Here is a 14,921-nt window from a genome sequence, read left to right as displayed (position 1 = left end):
TTATTATTCAAAATCTACACGTTAACAAGGCTTTAATGTATTTGCAAAGTATCGGACTATGAAATTAAATTTTAAGCAAACTAGTTTTCAACCTCAAGCACTTGCTTGGAGATACAGATATTTGTATTGGTTGGATTATTGAAATAAAAAGGATTAAAAATCAGGTCAATTGGTAAGAAGACAACGGTAAAATAATAATAACACTCCCTCATCCTACTTTTATATGATATATTGTCTTAGGTACCTCTAGACTTAACTATCATTTTGGTTCTCTAACTTTGTTGTTTTAAAAATTAAAAGACTAATATGATAGTTAGGTATGTTTTTTTTAAAAGAACTCTGAAAATGTTAATTTTTTTAGTGAAATTCCCGTGATCAGGACAAATTTAAATAGACCAAGTTATCCGCCTCTTCACTGGCAGTATGCCTTATAACTGTTAATATGTGTTCGGGTTCAGAGGTCAACAGTCACCTGCACCTGACATTTTTTTTCAATTAACCACCATCACCACCTCCGAGATGCAATATTGTACACAGCATCCACTTCTGCTTGATTCCAGTTCCTTGAAATTGACACTTTCCAATTCTTATTACTCGGATTATTTTCCACTTGAATACATCAGCAAGTTGCATATTAAGACTCAACAACTTATGGCAGGAAATTTTGCTCCAACACAGAAGCTGTTAGCTTCAGAAATTAGTACACCCATGCACGCATCTTTCACACATTGTTCCAACCCTCTGATTCATTCTTCGTGGGGTTGGTTTTGTTTGTGTGAAGCATGTAGTTGCATGCTTCTACTGCTTCTTCTACTGTTAGATGTATCCATTTCTGCCCTATCTCCTCTATCAACTTGGCTTTGTTTAATTTCTTCATCACCTCGCCTCCGGGGTTGACCAGAACAAGCTTTGCAAATAAGAAACCAAAAACATTACATGAACCCATGGCCATGGTTATATGATTTTTAAGGGGAACAAAGCCTCAAGAGAATTACCTGAAGTCCTCTTCTATCTACAATCTTCTTGATCTCTTCAAGCATGCTTATTCCACTAGTGTCGATGTTCGCAACGGCTGCCAATGAAATGACAGTGAGCTGGTGTTTCTGCTATAAATGCCCTGTAGTTTTCTTCAAAAATCTCAGGTTCATTACTTACCAGTCATATCGATTATAACATACCGCAAGCTTGTCTCCTCTGTACTTTTAATCCTGTCTTCCTCTTCATCAATCCACCTTGTGATCCTATTAACAGTGACAATATTTTGCTTCTAAGTAGATGTTTAGAAGGCAAGAATTTATTTGAAATGGAACTCCAATCAAAAGGTAAAGGTAGCGCAGGAAAAGCACCTCTCTCTCAAATAGCTTGCATTAGCAAAGTATATAGGTGCATCAATCTCGAGAATTAGAATTCCAGGAACGTGGATTGCATTTGGATATTGTTCAACGTTCCTATATACTGCAGAATTTGGAATGTTGCCCAAAACAGATGTCCTTGGCCTTGCAACAAAGAGAAGTACCCTAAGTACAGATATTGCAACCTGCATATTGACGGGAAAAGCGTTCGGATGATTTAAATAAACATTAATTAATTATCCAGAAATGAATGGAGTCAGCTAGAGAGATAGATACCGCTATGACAAGTCCAATTTCAACGCTGCAAAAGACGACTCCAATGTAGGCACTCATGCACACTAGAAAATCACATTTGTCAATCTTATAGAGATGGATGGCTGCTTGGTAGTCTATAAGTCCGAGCATTGCTGACACTATGATAGCTGATAGAACCACCAGGGGAGTGTAATGGAACAAGGGTGTCAGGAATAACAACGTCAACATAACCACTATTGCCATTACTATATTCGATGCTGCAGTCTTGCATCCAGCATTATAGTTCACAGCTGAACGTGAAAATGGCCCTGAAGCATATAATTTTGACGTTATATCTGTCAGCAACTCACGAAGGAAACTGCGTGTCTAGGCATTTGGTAGTGTGTCTTTTTTCGATAAATGAATTACCGGTGGTGAGGTAGCAAGAAGCGAAGGAACCAACTATGTTCATGGTCCCAATAGCTATCATCTCTTTGTTGCCATCAATGTGGTAATTCTTGTACATTGCAAAGCTTCTTCCTACTGCTATTCCTTCCTGCGCCCATCATCATCCATTCAAATTTCAGGACCTCAACGTTGAAAAGTGCAAACAGATTGGCATTCAAACCTCATCAATGTTAGTAAGCAAGCCAGTTGGTAAAGGCAACTTCTAGTGGGTTCAAATTCAAATGTATTCAGATTATAAAGAATTGAGAGTGATGGGGCAGGCAAGAGGATTGGGGTGAAGCATTGGCAGTACAATAAAGATCAAAGAGAATACCGCAAGAGCTATGATGCCAGTGACAAGGCCAGTCTTAATAGCAGTGCTCATATAAGGCGCCTCGAATACCAGATTTGTGAGGGAACCTGGATTTAGCCCCTTCTTCAAGTCTCCTATCTGGACCAACAACAAGCATATGTCAATTATGGCCGTAAGGGCCCAGTCAAGATGGCATAACTATACTTGCCTGGCCCAAAATCATGTGAATCTGGGCCACAGTCATTATGGGGTTTAATTGTGTTGTGTGTTATGCTTGTGTTTGATTGCTTGGGAAAAGAGGTTGAACAAAAGAAAAAGGAAGACTGGGAAGAAAGAGACGAGTTCGGGGCTCACCACTTGAACGCCGTGTTTCTCCGCATGAGTGAAGTAAACCAGGATGCTTCCAAAGATAACGGTCGTCAACGGCGCCATTGCTGACACCCAGAAGAATTTTGGTTGTCTTTTGCTCTGCATTTCGTTCACCGTCAGCTTTCAAATCCAACTTCAATTACATTAATTGCATTATCTTAAAACCTAATGTGCTTTCGCCATTCATTTTTCTGGAAAAAAATCAGAATATAGCAGTCACGCACGCAACCCGAATGGGGTATTCTTTTTATGTCGAAAAGGCAATGACCAGGAAACCCACAAGGCGTTTTGGTATTTTAGTGAAACAGAGGGCGTTTTGATTTTGAATTTGAACGTTGATGATGACTCTCAACTCGGGAAAAGGACAGGAATGAGGACTCTGGAATTTGTAAATTGTAGTTTTTGCATTTGGATGCATACTCATTTTTTAAAAAAATTATATTGTCTGGATAGAATAATGGGGCTCGGCTGAGTTGATTACGGACTAAACGAATTTGTTTTTATCCTCTACCGTTTTTGTTGATCAGTATATATAAGCAAATGTCATGCATTCGGGAAAAGAAAAAAAGAAAAATTATCAACATTATATTTTCAAGTAAGAATTAAATACAAAAGGCACTGAAAAAATTCAATTTCTTATAATAAGTTCTACTTGTAAATATAAAAGGTTGACATTTATAAACATAAATTATTACATTTGATTTGTAAATATAAATTTTTTATGACTCCTCTCTATTGAACTTTTTTACTTAGGATTTATGGGTAACTTTTCCTTAAAAATTTAAACCCCTGGAGGTAGATAAAGAAGTTATTTATAAGATATTTAGGTATTAAATATATACATATGACATGAACAACACGAACATGTAGTTATTTTATGCATGCCAGATGTTAATTTGTTCAGCAATTATTCTTAAACACTTGATAAAGAACTACGATTTCAACCAGAATCCGGCTCATAGGCCCATTGAATATAGTCAGAGTTGAGTATTTCTTTTTTAGGACATTCGATGCATTATGTAACTAAAAATCAGATTAAGCGGGAGGAGCAGGTTAGGGTTGAAAGCTAAGCAGCACCAGATTAGGATCTGGTCCATTCACAGTTAAAAACCACGGCTTCTGGCTCTCTTTAAAAATCGCAAAATCATGGGGCTGGGGTCGCATATTAATGTCCCTTTCTGTCCACGTCTCTTCCTTTTATTTGGTAGGGAACGTGGAAAAAAACACAACATTAAAATTTAGGCGCCTTTTAGATTAGATACGTGTTTAGGATTAGAAGTACACAGGAGTTAATTACGTAAAGATCACTTACGAAGAATCTGGTGATGAGGAGGAAGAAAATGAAACAGCTTCCTAACGCGGCGCTTTCCCACCTCCACTGCATTTAATGAAACAAATTACCAAGTAATTAACAAAATTAATTATCATGTAAATATTTATATACCGATATAAATATAAAATCAATAACGAGATACATTCTTTGGAATGTGAGCAATAATTTGTGGACAAAGCTGCAGAAAAAGACGAGTCGCTGTCAGAGCGATCTGTGTGTGGTGGTAGCTTCGTACCTCACGCGTTTGGGTGAAAACGGATCGCATCACGGAGACGAGATCGGCGTCGTGCGTGAAATGCTCCAGCCCCAGAATGGATTTTAGCTGTTGCAGGCATACCACCGTCGCTGCTCCTCCCATGAACCCTATTATGGTTGCATGTGACAGAAAATCCACGATAAACCCTAACCTGCACTCCCAATTCAACTATCATAATATTCAGTTGAACTTAACCCGGACATCCTATTATAATATGGTATTAAGGAATCATTAGGATTCGAGAGAATATTGGCAGTAATTTTTAAGCATACACATATTGTGCGTTTATGTGAGAGCAATAGATCCATCCCACCCGGAGGCGAATCTCGTGGTGGATCGATCCATGCACAGTGCTTCAAGAAGACAAATTAGCAAAAGACAGCTTCCAGCGCTGCTAATTAACTGTTGCGCTCATTTAAATATTTGGCTATGAGACATCTTTTTCACTGTTTCCTAACGTATTATATGGCCCTATATGTATGTCCATAAAAAGATCCAATGAAAAAATGGCGAATTACCTAAAGAGGCCCAGCGCAGCCTGAAAAATGCCGGCGAAGAAAGTAGCAGTGAAGGCGAGGTGGAGAAAAAGCTTTGGGTTGCCGTTGTGATCAACGACACTGCCCAACATTGAAGCCATGAGAAGCGATCCGACGGCCACGGTTCCTACTGCCAAATCCCTCGAGCTTCCCATCATGGCATAAATCAATGGCGGTAGGAAGCTCGAATCTGCAATATCGATCCGCGTAGTTATACCAATCCAGGAAGAGAGAGAGAGAGAGAGAGAAATAAATGATAAATGAATAGGAATACAGAGCAAGGTGATAAACAGAGTGCTTTTATTGAATGTGCCCGGTGTTGAGAACTCACAGAGGCCAAGAATGGGAGGGAGGTTGGCGAGCTTGGCGTAGCTGATGCCCTGAGGAATAGCCAAGCTGGCGATGGTAATGCCGGCGATGAGGTCAGATTTGAGGAAGTGGAGAGTGTAGCGAGGAGCCCACTGGAAGATGGGGAAGAAATATTGAAGGGCGAGCAGGAACCTTTTAGAAGGAGGCTGGTTCTGGAACTGCCTCAGGGGATCATCGGGAAAGAAAGTCTCCTTGAGAGAGTACTTGAGCCACTTCAAGAATGGCTTAGCCGGCGGTATGGCCACGCCGCCGTGTCCACCTTCCACATTCATCCCTGACGTTATGTTATTGATTTCTGCAGATCTTGGGAAAGCTCAAGTTGGAGCAGAATAAGGGGACAAATGAGGGAGGGCGAGGAAGGCGTTGTGAAGTGTCATGGTCTATGAGTTTATATAGAAAGCTGTATATATGTATGTATATGTGTGAGGAGGTGAGGGGTCTTTCTTGAGTAATCAAGTGGCGGAAGGAGGGGCCCAACTCAATAACACAGGGAGTGACAGCTGAGAAAAGCGTGAAGCCAAATTGGTAGCCAATCGCCACCTCATGTTTCTTTTCGTTTGGCTTTTGACCACACCGTTTTACTTCGCCATGCAGGAGGGAGAGTTAAAAAGGGAAAATAGAAAAGGAATAAGAGAGAGATCAAGAGAAGAGAGAAAAAGTCCGAAGGAAATGAAGAATTAGAGGAGTACGGATAGAAGAGAAGAAAGACTCCGGGGAAAAAATCTAAATACTCAGTGATGAATAAAGATAATAAATATTGGAAACATATCAAAAAAATTAATTAATCATCATTTAACATTTCCACAGTATTTGGTCTCACGTGTAACGAATGTCCAAGTCGTACGTAGTTCAATTAAGGCCTTTTTAAGTTTACCACCTTACTTAAGGATCCTGGTTCTCGAGGCGTAATATTTTTAAGGAAGAATGAATTAACAGAAACGCTCCTGTTCAGATATACAAACTTCCAACATTTTCAACTTGTGTCTGTAACCTTTTCAGCTCAGTTTTTGACATTGTGAAAATTACAATGAACAGGAAAACAATTCAGTAAAAGTATCCCGATCGAGGCTTCGAAAATTTTCAAATTGGTTTTTTAAAATTTCAACTCTAACTATCAATAAAAACAATATATATTATTCCTAAAAAAGGAGAATAAGATCGCTCTGTGTGTGGGTGTGTTGCATGAGCTATAACTGTGTACTCTCATCAATGTAACATGTAAGTTTTCTTTTTTTTTAAAAAAAGAAAGAAAGAAAGTTGAGGGGGCGGAAAACGCACAGAAGAATGAATTGCTGGTGCATTTGTATATGGAATTGTGGAGCTAAAAAAGAATAATAAGGGGAATATATGGAGCAATGAATATATTGACAAATACTATACGAGAGAATACAGAGTGAGCGTAGCTTTGAGAGTACTCGTATTTGAGTTTGAACGCACAGGAAGAGCAGGAAATGATGGGGCGTCGGATGGGATACATGTGGCTAATACGGTCACGGGACCAAATTGAAATAAAACTCTCACTTTATATTCCCTCCTCCAGACAGCATGGAAATTAATTAAACAGTCATGTTGGAGCCTGGAGGGGACTGGGGCCCCGCCTCAGGTTAGGGCGGGGAATAAAGAATGAAGAACGGTGATTAAAATAACAGTAATCAATTATGCATGCTCGGGTACGTAATTAAGTGAGCAGTATAATCGTGCTCTGCCAGGTGGGGCCGTGGCCTTCAACGGTGGGTCAAACTAAACGGGGTTTACGTATTGCGCATATGTATGTTCATCCTCACATCTCAGTTTGCAAAAACATTTGGATAAGACGAGCTTATTGATGAGAGTGATTTGTGGATATTTAATGCGTTTAAAAGCCCCGAAACATGCCGTGACGGGGAAGAGGGCTGAGCAAGCAGAGGGCAGAGGACGAGGATGTCACGGGAAGGAGAATTGTGGCATCAGACAAATGGGCGGCAGCATCTGTCCATGTTTTTTATTAACCAAATGTCTCACGTGCAATTCCTCATCCGCTCTCCCTCCTGTCTTCACCATATCCCCCCTGAATTAATATCTTCTTGTTCTTATTCTTCGTCTGCGAAAATGCAAGTTGAATATAAATTTTCTTTATCCATCTCATGCGTACACATATAGTTCATAAAAAGTCATGCATTTCGTTTGTGAATAATGTATATTATAATCTATTCTTTGAATTCCATGTCCACGTAAGCCCTGCGTCTAGTTTCATTTTTTCAAAAACCGAACAGAACAATTCCCGTGGTACGCACTCACACTAGGGGCGGAGAGAAAAAAAATTTTAAAATGCAAGTACACGTGGTGATCCAACATATATCCTACGTCCTCTCCTCAATCTGAACCCGCCCATCTCATTCTCCTCTGGCCGCTCATTTTCTTCCTCTGTTTTCTATCCTTCTCATCATGGACTGGCTAGATCTTCGTCTTTGTATACAGTGATACATGTAAAGGTAAAACAGTATCTAAATTCACCACAACTCTCATTGTTTGACCCAGTAAGATTTCTTTCTTGAGTTACGTTTTGACAGTTTATTTTTTATGCCGATCAAAATCACAGTTAATTGAAATTTATCTTCTGTGCTTCGTCTTCACCTCTCACTCTAAAGTGCACTCGGATCTATCTATTTGCTCATTTCAGTGGTTACTTTTCTAACTGACCATCACCAGAATGATACAGATTATTATTTATCATCAAGATTGTTAATTTCATCGAGCATCTTATATGCGAAATGGCCTGTTGACTTGATGCCGCTTGACATGACTTAAGCCAATAGGACATTTTATTGCCCAACATGATCAACTCCTCAACTATGTCCGGCATGTATAAATACATACCGCTGCAGATGATAAAATAATGGAATCCCACGAAACGTGAGCAACTAATTAAATTGGAGGGCGATGAGTGGGCGTTGAAGTTGACTTCACGAATAAACATCCGGAATCTCTTTAATCTGAATTATTGGTTGACTGTATTCAGAGATGTGAATTGAGAACAGTGAAGCCATTATTGACCAGAGATCCTCGTAGCAAGAAGGTTCAAAAGGTGAAATAAATAGGATTGGCAAAAGATGTTTGTTGATATTAGACATCCTGCACTGTAGCCATATGTAACTCATTCAAGCCTTCAATCGAGTGGTGCAAGGGACCGCACCAAAATGTCAAAATTCGGAGAAGCCGTGGGTTGCGTCACTAACCTGGTAATTGACGTATATATAATGTCAAGGTGCTCTTTTGCCTACTGTTTTATTAACACAGCCAGTGAAGATCTGTTATATTACCTCTCTTTGTTTCTTAATATAAAAGTTAGTTAGTTAATTTAAATAGATTAAGAAAATTAGTTAAATTAGTTATTTATAATAAATACTACCTCAATCCTCAATATAAAAGCTAATTAACTAATTTGAGTAGATTAAGAAAATTAGTTACGCTAGTTATCTGTAATAAATAGATGTTATCTTTTCTAAAATATTCTTGCTAATCAAGTGTATTAGTTAGAACTATTATTATTAGAATGACTATCTTAGGGAGAGAAAAAAAGAATAAACATGAGAGACAAAATGAATTGGAGCTTTATATTACCAAAATAAAAGTCAAACAAGTTCTTATATATAAGGGCCGAAGGTAGTAAGTATTATCTTTCTTAAAATATCCTTACTAATCAAGTGTATTAGCTAAAACTACCACTACTACAGAACTATTTTTAAAAAAATGAATCAATATAAAAAACAAAATAGATTAAAATCCTAAATTTAAGACCAAAATAAAAGTCAAACCAGCTATTACAACAAATTATCCCTTCTGCTGCTAAGAGATTCCTTAATCCCACTTGCTCCAACTTCGTCGTCTTCAGCACAGTGTAATTTTGAATACATGTCGTCCTTCCCTGTCGCATTCTAAGGCATGACGTGTCCACAGCATTTGTGACTACAAAGAATTCTACGTGACACGAATTGCGTGCACTGTCTGTTGCGACTGTAGTTGGAGTAGCTGAATACTGTGCTTCAAACAAACAAACACTTACTTACCTCTGTGGATATGATTTTATGAAGCGAAGCGTTTTACTCCCATATTTCGTAACATGAATGTCATTTATTGATCCCGTGATTAAATTAGTCTTGATAGCGTTATGATACGAGGGAAGGACATTTGGATGAGTTGTTGCAGAGAAGAACTAGATTGTCTTCAATATATTGTCTCTTGAGTGCTGCGACGATCAGGCTATGTTTTTCTATTATTCATTATGTTTGCAGTATAAATAATCGAGAACATTGGTGCATTATTAATTAATTGTGTGATGTGTAAGCAAGTACGTTGATTTCGCAGGATTCTTACATCGATTTTATAGGTCGACGGAAGGTAAATTCTTGCATGAGTTAATTAAAGCCACGTATGGTGCTTTCTCCACTTTACAGCATTGCCATGTAGCTTTTGTTAGGATGATGGCGAGTGCAGTGGATGGGGGCCGGTTGTTACGTGCTTGCGAATTTGAATTTCTATTTGGATCAAGTATTAAGATTATTTGGATCATGTAGCTTTACTAATGTTCTTAAAAACAAATCTCAGCTGTTGAAATTGATCTAATAATAAGAGGGAAAAAAAGGTCAGTGGAGACATTCCTCTCCCATAATCACGTGCCATTGAATTGAAGAAAAAACTTAGACAAATGAAATTTGAGTATGGATAGAGCTATTGAAGGAGACTGTGAAAATGATCCAAATCCCATGTGGAGACGTCATTGTATTAGCAGAAGACGGAGAAAATAAATTAAAAAGAACTCACGGACCTTTTTTTTTTCAAAAAAATAAATATCACCCTTGATCTTTCAAAGCGAGAACTTCTGTTCACCCTTATTCTATAAAACATATGATGGAATCGATCAATATTTTCAAAAATGCAATTGATGGAACTTTCATATGGTGTGTCTTTGTACTGCACGTATGAGGAGGTTGCCAGTATAGCGGGGGGTTTTTTTTTTTTTCTGGGTTCAACGATGGGACATTGCGTTTAGTTTTCGTTTTGTTTTATGATATTTAGCGGCGTTTTCTTCACATTTTGGTAATACATATCTTTAATATGTTGTGTGATAAAGTAATAGATCTTTTGGCCACAAAATTTCCATCAATGAACAAGTGCACGGGAAATTAGTTCAGAAGTTAGAATATGCCCGGGGCCTCAATTTAAGACCGCATTTTTGTTTTTGGTAATAATTTAAGGCCCTATTTTTTTGGGGGGGGGGGGTGGTTACAATTTAAGACCTATCGGCTACGGCAAGAATGCTGAAAATGCGAAACAAAATCGCCTCATTTAAGACCACATATTAAAGAGGCCCAATGTCGGCGTAAGCAAACACTATTGAAAGCTTGAACCAACACGTGAGAGAGAAATCACGAAAACTCCGGTGACCATTTTGGGCTAGAAAAAGGAAGCGAGAATGAGAAGCTCCCGCATTTATCACACACTAGAAATGCCTTTTGTCGCTTGTTCCGTCCTTCTTAAATTCATTCTTTTAAAAATAATCTCTTCTTTATTCATTCTCGTATGCCCAAGGCAAGAGCATCTTTTATCATTACAAAATTCACAAAAAAAACCTTAAAAATTAAAAAATCACACATAGAGACCCGTTTTTAAAGTTGTTACTAATATTATATAACAGGTCCTTATTTATAATTTTACTATTTTCAAAGTTTTTTTGTTGTGATTTTTCCTTTATCATTCCCAACTGACCAACATTAGGCCTAGGCGGTGCATGTGCAAGGGGCGGAGTTTGACCGAGCAGACAACAAACATCCGTTACCGTTAGCATCCAGAAAATACAGGATGAAAGAAGAGCGTCTGTGGGCCTGCACCCGTCCCAAGCCCACAAAAAGGCCCATATTCATCCGCCCTCCATTCTTTCTACCCAAATTTTATTATTATAAAAAAAAAAAAATTCTTGCTTTCTGACTCATGGCTGCTTTTTTGTAATTATCTCTCGCGTAACAAGTCCCTTCTCCTTCACTCAAAATACAGGCTTGGGGGCAGATTGAAGCAGATATGACGATCGATTTTTCTGTGCGTCGTTGGCTTCTAAGGCCATTCGATCTTATTCTTTTAAACTGGATTCTCACTAATATACTAAACATTAACTAAGTTATTTATTAAAAAAATGTATTTATTTTTTACAAATACCCTCCTAAAATTCAAATTCACTGAAGTTTTATATTTCAACCTGCTAACTCTCATATTTAACAACCGGAGCTAGTATTTGAAATACCTATAGAAGCTTGGACCATTTATTATGAATTTATATACTTAGATATGAATATAAAGGGAGATAAGAAATAGATGCTTTATCGTCAATTTTGTTTTAGGCAGCTCCCCAAACTTGCGATAAAAAGGCCATGGAAATAACCATCCCAAGACGGAAGAAGTTTCTGTCTCCACTCACCTCTCATATCCCGCAAGTGCAAAAACCTTGAACAAACCCCCCTGCCTAGTTAGCCCACTCACAACGTGAATGTGATGCAAAACATGATGCCTATGAATTGTCCGTTCAAGTCGCCAAAAGAGAATGGGTAGCAAATTGCAATCCATTTGCCAGCAATAATAGTCATAAAAGCATTGAAACCAGAACAAAACCACAAAGAATGAGGAGACAATCGCATCGCATGTGCATTTACAATTCAAGGCAAGCTTTCAACTCCAAACAGTATTGATTGACATTAATCATTTCTCCCGTTGTTTCAACATATCCAGCAGCCGGCCATGCTCTCGTCAACTCTCAGATGCTCTGAATATGGTAAGCAGAGCCAAGAAGAGATTGATGACATCCAGATACAACGAGACAGCAGCCCAAATGTACTCATCATAGGAAAACCTTTTGATGAGGTTGTCCGTATCATATATGATGTAACCACAAAATATAATTGACGCTAGGCACCCATAGATCATTACTGTTATCTTACCCAATGGAAACAGTAACTGCAAGAAATCAAACCCACTCAGAAACTGGGATTCTAAACAAAAACATCGGCCAGAAATGGTTGAAGATCATCATACCTGAATCATAGCAAAAACAATGAGAACTAGCACAGCACCGAACAAGAAGGGGCCAAGAAAATTGAAGTCGTGGCCTCTCCTCGCGGCCCAAAATGTGTAGAGAGTCAAACTGACCACCACCACCGTTGTCAATATCACACTTTCCAGTATAACTTTCCCTGTTTACATTCATCACAAAACCTTTTAGCCGTGCATATATCAACTATCCTTTGGATGTTCAATGAAAAGATGCGGTGAGAAAGAACAGAGAGAGTATAATTGGTCCACAACATTTACAAAACGAAGATGACTGATAACAACTGACGTTAGACAGAATAATGAATGAGAGGACACTCTCAAGTATCTATGATGTAGTTAGAGAAGAACAGAGAGAGGCAGTGGCAAGTAGCCACAATGGCATCAAACGTTCCCTCATTGAGAGAGGTTGCGGGCTCTAGTCGTCATATGTGCAAGCACGTATGGTGTGCTTAAAATTGTCCCTAGTGAGAAGGACACATTGACACACACGGACCCCAATACCATGATGTTAGGGCCCACAAGTGCAAAGGGGACCACCACTCTACTCCTAAAATTTTTAGGCTCAGATAAGCAGATACACACATGAATGATGAAAGCATACCAGCCGGTCCACACCAAACAAACAACTTATAAGTCAAGGAGATTTCGTTAGCCTCTTGCCCTAACACTACAGAAAAAGAAGGTAAAACAGAGATAATGCATTCTTACCGCTACTGACCCAAAAAAGGGAGAATGGGGGGGAGGGGGAAATCAATCTTACCGCTTGTAAACGCACAGGTCAGTCCAACAACGAAAGCTAGCGAGATTGTGAAGATTCCCAGAAGGAGGTAGTTCACTGGGTGCTTCTGGTAGTAGTAGTACAGCGGGCATATGACTGGAATATTTGAAGGCCGTAAGAAAAACAGTAAAATGAAACATGAAAGAATAAAACGAGAAAAGAGAGGGCTTCAAAGTAAGGAACAAGGTGCATACCGATGAAAGGGGTGATGATGAGGACGATGTAGAGGGCGAGGCCAGCGCCGGAACTGACGAAGAAGTGGGCAATGGGATGAACGAAGACGACGACGGAAGCAACGGCAATAGTGGCGAGCATCTGAAGGGTGATGATGAAGTAGACTTTGCGGATAAAGGCCCACCGGAGCTCGGGGCTCTCGAGCATGGTTGGGTAGAGAGGCCTAGCTCCGGCCTCCAGGTCAGATTTGTGGTAAGGCTGGTTCCACATGGTGGCAAAGGGAAGAAAACAAGAAGGAAGGCAGGAATTGGAGCGGAGGGGGGATAATGAAGGTTTGGATATGGGAGATTCTTGACGGGAGGGAGAGGGAAATTTAAATAACGGAAGAAGGAAGTTAAAGTAGAGGGGAATCGTGGAGGGCACAGCGAAGAAGAAGTTTATGGAGACATCGCGTGCACGAGTGGGAAACCATGGTAAGCAAAGCAGGCTAACAGGGAATTAACTCGTACGCGAGGCGCGTGGAATGTTCTGGACTTCTCTCCAACCCACTGGTTCCACTAACTCCCTTCCCGCTTCTGGATATGTCCTTTTTTTGTTTTTTGGTAACAGATTTGTCCTCTTTTTTGTTGCATGTTTATCAAGGAAGAAGGTCCATAAACCGTGTAGGCCTGTGGGCTTAAAACATCAGCCCAACACTTGACCTCGATAAGATATACTACCTCCGCTTCTAATTATAAGAGTCAGTTGACTAATTTAAGAAAATTAAAGAAGTGAGTTGAGTTAGTTATTTGTCCTAAATAGATAGTGTCTTTCATAAAATATCCTTACTAATCAAGTGTATTGACTAGAACTATCATTGTTAGAACGCTACTTTGAAAAATATGTATAAATATGAGAGACAAAGTGGATTGGGTCTTATATTTAAAATCAAAATAAAAGTCAAACAGGGTCTTATATTAAGAACCGGAGGTAGTATTATCTTCGTTCTTAATATAAAACGTGACTTTTAATTTGATCTAAAATATAAAATTTTAATATTTTGTCTCTTATACTACTTTCGATCCTATATATAAGAATTAATTGACTAATTTGAATAGATTTAAAAAAAATAAAGTTAGTTATTTGTAATAAATACATGTTTTTTTAAAATATTCTTACTAATCAAGTTTATTGGCTAGACTCGCCATTATTAAAAGAACTATCTTAAAATAAATAAATATAAAAAACAGAGTGAATTTAGATTTTATATTTAAAAGTTTATTGACCCAAACAAAACGTCCACCCCGCTCGCTTTCTTATTCCCTGCCCTTCAATTATTTCATCTAATTAATTTAATTTCATGACAACACTTGTACTAACATTTTTTTGGCCAGCACCATACTAACATTTTAACAGTCTTAACATATTTACGGCTACCTGTATATTACCTCCAATTCTTAATATAAGATCCTGTTTGATTTTTAGCTTGATTATAATTATAAGACCCCAACTTATTTTATCTCTCATATTTATGTTTTTTTTTCTAAATTAGTTCTTCTAACAATATAAATTAAAGACCTGAGGTAGTATTAATTAAAGCACTTGTAAATTTTAATGTTAAACTTCTTCTTTTCCTTCTCAAAACATACGAGATGTCAGTCTTTTATTATATTCCTATTAATGTCCCCAGCCGCTCTCGCAAAT

General features: G+C 38.5%; 2 protein-coding genes across 2 annotated transcripts; both read right to left on the bottom strand.

The window, feature by feature from the left end:
- Window positions 1–681: 681 nt before the first annotated feature.
- On the bottom strand, window positions 682–6,223 carry LOC114759225 (sulfate transporter 3.1). Its single transcript, XM_028948355.1, has 13 exons — window positions 6,172–6,223; window positions 5,172–5,504; window positions 4,823–5,030; window positions 4,284–4,455; window positions 4,028–4,093; window positions 2,701–2,814; window positions 2,368–2,484; window positions 2,016–2,142; window positions 1,629–1,915; window positions 1,347–1,537; window positions 1,156–1,241; window positions 996–1,072; window positions 682–907 (listed from the first exon to the last, which is right to left on the bottom strand). The coding sequence occupies exons 1-13, from the start codon at window positions 6,221–6,223 to the stop codon at window positions 722–724; spliced, it is 2,016 nt and encodes a 671-aa protein (XP_028804188.1). The 3' UTR covers window positions 682–721.
- Window positions 6,224–11,754: 5,531 nt separating this feature from the next.
- Window positions 11,755–13,747, bottom strand: LOC114759265 (protein LIFEGUARD 4). Its single transcript, XM_028948420.1, has 4 exons — window positions 13,259–13,747; window positions 13,047–13,160; window positions 12,269–12,426; window positions 11,755–12,190 (listed from the first exon to the last, which is right to left on the bottom strand). The coding sequence occupies exons 1-4, from the start codon at window positions 13,506–13,508 to the stop codon at window positions 11,984–11,986; spliced, it is 729 nt and encodes a 242-aa protein (XP_028804253.1). The 5' UTR covers window positions 13,509–13,747; the 3' UTR covers window positions 11,755–11,983.
- Window positions 13,748–14,921: the final 1,174 nt, after the last annotated feature.

Source organism: Neltuma alba, unplaced genomic scaffold, assembly GCF_004799145.2.
Source record: "Neltuma alba isolate B1F8T4 unplaced genomic scaffold, ASM479914v2 tig00010802_pilon, whole genome shotgun sequence".
NCBI classification, from domain to species: domain Eukaryota; kingdom Viridiplantae; phylum Streptophyta; class Magnoliopsida; order Fabales; family Fabaceae; genus Neltuma; species Neltuma alba.
The sequence above is the reverse complement of the archived record's forward strand: the minus strand, read 5'-3'. Positions and strand labels throughout refer to the sequence as shown.

What these genes read in the sequence shown, in the direction of transcription:
- LOC114759265 (XM_028948420.1), bottom strand. Translation starts at nt 13,508, where the DNA reads ATGTGGAACCAGCCTTACCACAAATCTGACCTGGAGGCCGGAGCTAGG. An exon ending in GACCTGTGCGTTTACAAGCG is followed by an intron (nt 12,427 to 13,046) that starts GTAAGATTGATT and finishes GAATGTAAACAG; the next exon opens with GGAAAGTTATACTGGAAAGT. An exon ending in TTGTTTTTGCTATGATTCAG is followed by an intron (nt 12,191 to 12,268) that starts GTATGATGATCT and finishes GATTTCTTGCAG; the next exon opens with TTACTGTTTCCATTGGGTAA.
- LOC114759225 (XM_028948355.1), bottom strand. Translation starts at nt 6,223, where the DNA reads ATGTCAAAAACTGAGCTGAAAAGGTTACAGACACAAGTTGAAAATGTT. An exon ending in GCAAGCTATTTGAGAGAGAG is followed by an intron (nt 1,242 to 1,346) that starts GTGCTTTTCCTG and finishes CACTGTTAATAG; the next exon opens with GATCACAAGGTGGATTGATG. An exon ending in TAGATAGAAGAGGACTTCAG is followed by an intron (nt 908 to 995) that starts GTAATTCTCTTG and finishes TTATTTGCAAAG; the next exon opens with CTTGTTCTGGTCAACCCCGG.